This window comes from Chiloscyllium plagiosum, chromosome 19 (genome assembly GCF_004010195.1).
Source record: "Chiloscyllium plagiosum isolate BGI_BamShark_2017 chromosome 19, ASM401019v2, whole genome shotgun sequence".
Lineage (NCBI taxonomy): Eukaryota > Metazoa > Chordata > Chondrichthyes > Orectolobiformes > Hemiscylliidae > Chiloscyllium > Chiloscyllium plagiosum.
The window spans coordinates 51,435,367-51,441,799 of record NC_057728.1 but is presented as its reverse complement, the minus strand read 5'-3'; the positions used below and the strand labels follow the sequence as shown (position 1 = coordinate 51,441,799).

The 6,433-nt window shown below is 39.8% G+C and overlaps 1 protein-coding gene across 1 annotated transcript in view; it reads right to left on the bottom strand.

The window, feature by feature from the left end:
• Positions 1-381: 381 nt before the first annotated feature.
• cry1b (cryptochrome circadian regulator 1b) overlaps positions 382-6,433 on the bottom strand; it is a 24,560-nt gene continuing 18,508 nt past the window's right edge. The window contains exons 10-12 of the mRNA XM_043709856.1: positions 3,705-3,803; positions 2,481-2,584; positions 382-2,184 (exon numbers count right to left, since the gene is read on the bottom strand). Of these exons, the coding sequence (XP_043565791.1) occupies positions 2,481-2,584; positions 3,705-3,803 (203 nt within the window). The 3' untranslated portion in view covers positions 382-2,184. The remainder of the gene's footprint in view (positions 2,185-2,480; positions 2,585-3,704; positions 3,804-6,433) is intronic.

The following is a 6,433-nucleotide window of genomic DNA, read 5'->3' as shown; positions in this document are numbered from 1 at the left end:
CTAGACTGGGGAATGAAACGTTTGCAACAAAATTTCCAGCTCGGCGAACAGAACCACAACAACGAGCACCCGAGCTACAAATCTTCACCCAAACTTTGAAGATCTTCAAGATATTTGAAAAAACCTCTATTGAATAGCTTTACTGTGATCTCTTAATTAAATATGGAAGTAAAAATTAAAATCTTGAAACCAGTCCTTCTGTCTATGTTTAATGTTCACAATTGCAGAATTTTAGTTCTTTTTTAATTCCCCATTTCCTAGTCTTCTCTCCTAATACCACTTGGCCTACCATACTGGCCCAATCCCAATTTGGCTACACGTGAACATTAAAAAACCACAATTAATGCATATGAACAAAGAACAAAGGAACAGAAACAAACACTTTAGTATAACATTTTATTCACTTTAAAAATAAATATTTTCCAGTTACTGGAACAGCTGGAGAAACTCAGCAGGTATTGTCGAGAAGGGTCACCAGCTGTGAAATGATAACTTTCTAAGATGCCACCAGACCTGCTGAGTTTCTCCAGCAATGTCTGTTCTTGTTTCGGATTTCCAGCATCCACAGTTCTTTATACATTATTTTCCAGCTTGTGTTTTGACAGTTTCACCAAGTGCAATACAAATATTTAAAAGACAAAGACAGTGAGAGTCTGTGTTCACCCTATGCACAGTTGGAGAGTTAGTGTGCATTATAGCATTAATTTTCATATATAGACTGAGTGCTATCTGAATACTGCCCCTCTCAATCTGTCCACTCTCACTGAATTGACAAACTTCCTGTCTGTCAATTTGTAAAGATGAGACACATCGATGACTATCAAGGGAATGGGTAGGAAGTGGGACAAATTGCTCAAAGTCAATGCTCCACTAAAGCACAATGGAATGTTTTACTGCATTGAACATGCTATATAAATGCAAATTGCAGCTGCTATTCAGTTAGCTAAATCCATGTTTCATGCAAGCAATTGTGATTATACATTTCTTCTCCTTGATCTTTTAAACAAAGATGTTCCTATGAGTTTCATGAACCACTGTCAGACTCGTACAGGGGTCAAAAGCCTACACAGCTTGTGGCCTGTCATTTTCCTAAAATGTCCAAATAATAAACAGAATGAGCTTGCCATCCAATTAAGAACACTGGACAGACTTGGAAATGGAGGGAGAATGGAAGGTTGTCTCTGCAATATTTTAAAAATCAGAGGACCAGCAGGTGGGCCACCAGCCTATCACTTCAGCTACATCCAGGTTTTCAGGGAGGCATCCAAACGTGTCAGTATAGTGTGTTGCTGTATCTCCCCCACCAACCTTTGCTGTTAGGCATCTGCCTTCAGTTGACTGGATGATCTTCCACTACTTGCACAAACCCGGAGGGCCAACTGGACAATTGCAGTCAGCCTCTGACAGCAGGCCTATATAGACCTTGACCAGAGTGAACTGGCTACCCACTGTATGTGGAGAGGCAGTTCACAGAATGTGACATGTTGCTCAAGGCTAAGTGGGAATATCTGCATATATCTGCTTGTCTCCACTCCTGAATGGAGTTAGAGATCTAGCCCTGTATTTCCTGCATTGAAATCCTATGGCAAGTATTTACAGCATGTCATACAATTTTGTGTAAGTTTATACTGATTGATGCATACTCAATGCCTTCATGTGAATACCAGCCAAGTGCTGGCTAGTTTCCATTAAAAAATGCCAGCCAGTTGGACCTAATTGAAGTAGGAGGGGGGGGGACACTGGAAGGAGTGGTCAGCTATAAGACCCAATGTGAAAAAAGGAACCAAAGCATTTCCCAATCAAATACTCTACTTGCAGCATCACTTAAAAAGAAATTACAGAATTTAATGCTAAATTATTTAAATATTGTTTATGAATATATTATAAAAATAGAGGTCTATAACTAAACATGCCATCAATAATTCAGTGTTTAACTTCAGAAATTCAAATTAAATATTTACAGCAGGATTTAATATGACCTTTCACTCCAATCTTCCGACAATACATTTTTGTCAAATTGACTCAAACATTTATAGAATGTATTTCCCAATCTTTCCTTCCCATATTTCAGATAAGGTTTTTCTTAAAAATAAAAAAGGTCCAGGTTGGTCAATGTGTACTCTAACCTTTCCCTCTTGTAATTCGTCCTTATATTCTTTTATTTTTCCCTTGTTTCCAAGTGCACTGAAAGAAAAATAAACATGGAATTTAGCAATGTGTCCAGCTCAACTGTTCATTTTGCCCTAAAAGACATCTGAACATAATTTCTAAAATATTTAATCCAGAACTTTAATTCCTTTATTAGATTTTACAATAGACATTACAATGGTTACATGAACAAAGAGATATTGGAATAGGCTGGGAAAAGCTGTGACCACGTGTTGATAAAGAAGGTAAAACACCTTAATGAACCTAATGGTCTCTCATCTGTCATTTGTGCCTAAAAATGATTTGTATTGAGTGTGTCTGGATGTCCTTACCTAGTCATTGTTTTGCCTCTGACTTTGAGGCTCTACTCTTGGTATTCCTTCACCAAGACTGGGCCGTTTTCCAGAGCTTCGGCTGCTAACCAAGAAACTCTTGCCTGAAATAAAAGATCACCAGTTATGTCATCTAAAATCAAGCTTACTTTAAAACTTGCACATCACTCAAAATCAGAAAACATTAATCCAGCCAGACGAAGTTTAATGGATATATTTTTAAGATAGATTTCAAAAATGTAAAGAATCTATTTTAGGGAATCTGTTTTAAATTTGCTTTAATTTGTTGACAAATAAACTTGCGTTCCCTGTTGGATGACAATAAACAAGCTCATTCTTCATTAAATGTTGGTTCCCTACTCTCCTCCCTACAATCTTTCCTAGTTTAGAAAATAGTCTACACCTCTGATCCTAGTAAAAATGCATAACCTCACACTTCACCTTGTATTCCATCTGTCCCCTTTTTATAGTTGTCCCTTTACCTGTTGTGCCTGAAGTTAGATTCCTTACCTTTCCATGCTTGGTCCTAATACTTAGATTAGATTCCCTACAGTGTGGAAACAGGCCCTTTGGCTCAACAAGTCCACACCTACCCTCCAAAGAGCAACCCAACCAGACCCATTCCCCCCTGACTAATACACCTAATATTTTGGGCAATTTAGCATGGCCAATTCACCCAAACTATGTACTCACCCAGGCTATGTTTCACTCTTGATGGGATCTCTCCTGACTGTTAGAAATTTAGTCCCACCTGCTCCAGATGGTGGAGATACCATGGCTGAACAGATTGATTAAAAATATCTAAAATAAGTCCATTGGATGCCAGTGACAGCAATGAGGAATGGGAAACCTGGTTGGCCTTGCCAGCTGCCTGCCTCTACACACAAACCATCACTCCACCTTGCACAGTGAACTACAACAGGATTTTTTTTTTTTTTTTTTTTAAGTAACTTGTAAATGATCATAAACCAAAAAAGGATTGGAACTGGGGTAGCCTCATTATCTTTTAAAGTTAACTCTAATTCACTCTTCACAGATGCAGTCAGACCTGCTGAGTGTATCTGGCACTGCGTGTCTCTTTCAGATTTCTAGCACATGCAGTATTTTGCTTATAAGATTATACAGGATTATACAATAGAGTGTACCAAGAGAACATGAATAATGTCTATCTGTAAAACTGCAGCTTCACCTTCCACATTGCTTCCCCATTCCAAAAGCATCTACCTGTTGTTATGCTACTACATCCATGTGTGCTCCCGCCTTGTGAATATTCCATAGGTCCGGCACTTGTATTAGGGTTAGAAGGCACAGAAGCAAGAAGACCTAAAAGCAAGGTAAACTTTCATAAACAAAAGTTACCATTTATCAAATTGCTGCATAATTTGCAATGTTAAGATAGCAGATGTTTTTTGTAATTTGTATTCCGCTAAAGACTGGCATTTCATTTATTGCAACACGTTGGTTTTCTGTATTTCTATGTAACTTCTTCTGTTAACAAACACAACATCTTTTTTTCTATTGAAGACCAACACTAGATATTGTTGAAACAAAAGAGTACAAACTTGTTCTCATGATAAATATGATCCCAGCCTTTGTACTTTATTCTCATTTTAAAATATTTAGATATATCTAAAACTGATCCATCTTGCAGGGCCACCTTCAGTCTCCAACAGAAAATATGCTGCACATCACACTGTGACAGGGCAGAACTGTATTATGCAAGCCAGATCGGGAGTCTCGCATGGTGTGTTGCCTGCCCGGTGCCAGGGTGTGGGACATCCCCTACCACTTTGAAAGGATATTGGGAGGGGGAGGATCCAGTTGTTGTGGTCCACATTGGGACTAACAACATAGGCAAAGCTAGGGTGGAGGACCTGTTTGGGGATTATCAAGCACTAGGAAGGAAATTGAAGTACAGGTCCTCAAGGGTCACAATCTCCGGATTACTGCCCGAGTCATGTGGCAATTGGCATAGGGATAAGAAAATTAGGGAAGTAAACACGTGGTTAAGGGATTGCTGTGGGAAAGAGGGATTCCATTTCATGGGGCATTGGCATCAGTTTTGGAACCGGGGGAAATGTACTGTTGGGACAGTCTCCACCTGAACCGATCTGGTACCAATGTTCTAGCAAAGAGGATAAATAGGGTGGTCAGTAGGACTTTAAACTTGAGTTTGGGGGGGAAAGAGGGAAAGTGAAAGCGACATGAAGTTAAATGGAAAGATAAGCAGGAGGATAGCATGTATGCACGTGGATTTAACCTGGAGGCAGATTAGGAATGCAACAAAAAGGAAGGATAACCTAGGACATCTTATGACTTTCAATATCTCTAATGATAAGAATGTTAGCATTAAGGCACTTTACCTGAATGCTCGTAGCATTTGTAACAAAGTAGATGAATTAACAGCACAGATCATCGTGAATGATTATGATGTGGTAGCCATCACAGAGACATGGTTGCAGGACAGGCAGTTAAACATCCAAGGATTTACAACTTATCGAAAAGACAGAGAGGTGGGCAGAGGGGGCGGGTGGCCTTCTTAGTTAAGAACAAAATTAAATCTATGGCACTGAATGACATGGGGTCGGATGATGTGGAGTCTGTGTGGGTGGAATTGAGGAACCACAAAGGCAAAAAAACCATAATGGGAGTTATGTACAGACCTCCTAACAGTGGTCAGGACCAGAGGCGCAACATGTACCGGGAAATAGAAAAGGCATGTCAGAAAGGCAAGGTCACGGTGATCATGGGGGACTTCAATATGCAGGTGGACTGGGTAAATAAATGTTGCCAGTGGATCCAAAGAAAGGGAATTCTTGGAATGTTTACAGGATAGCTTTTTGGAACAGCTTGTCATGGAGCCCACAAGGGAGCAGGCTATTTTGGACCTAGTGCTATGTAACAAACCAGACTTTATAAAAGATCTTAAAGTAAGGGAACACTTAGGAAGCAGCGATCATAATATGGTAGAGTTCAGTCTGCAGTTTGAAAGAGAGAAGGCAAAATCGGATGTAATGGTGTGTTACAGTTAAACAAAGGTAATTACAAGGGCAGGAGAGAGGAACTGACGAAAATCGACTGGAAGCAGAGCCTAGCAGGGAAGACAGTAGAGCAAAAATGGCAGGGGTTTGTGGGTTTAATTGAGGACACAGTACAGAGGTTCATCCCAAAGAAATGAAAAATTATCCAGGGATGGATTAGACAGCCATGGCTGACAAAGGAAGTCAGGAAATGTATCAAAGAAAAAGAGAGATCCTATGAAGTGGCCAAGAGCACTGGGAAATCAGAAGATTGGGAAGGCTACAAAAACAAACAGAGGATAACAAAGAGAGAAATAAGGAAGGAGAGGATCAAATATGAAGGTAGGCTAGCCAGTAATATTAGGAATGATAGTAAAAGTTTCTTTCAATACATAAGAAACAAACGACAGGCAAAAGTAGACATTGGGTCACTGCAAACTGATGCTGGAAGGCTAGTGATGGGAGATAAGGAAATAGCTGGAGAACTTAATAAGTACATTGCGTCAGTCTTCACAGTGGAAGACATGAGTAATATCCCAACAATTAAAGGGAGTCAGGGGACTGAGTTGAGTATGGTTGCCATTACAAAAGAGAAAGTGCTAGAAAAGCTAAAAGGCCTAAAAATTGATAAATCTCCTGGCCCTGAGGGGTTACATCCTAGAGTTCTGAGGGAGGTGGCTGAGGAAATAGCAGAGGCGTTGGTTGAGATCTTTCAAAAGTCACTGGAGTCAAGGAAACTCCCAGATGATTGGAAGATCGCTGTTGTAACCCCCTTGTTCAAGAAAGGATCAAGACAAAAGATGGAAAATTATAGGCCAATTAGCCTAACCTCGGTTGTTGGTAAAATTCTAGAATCCATCACTAAGGATGAGGTTTCTAAATTCTTGGAAGAGCAAGGTCAGATTAGAACAAATCAACATGGATTTAGTAAGG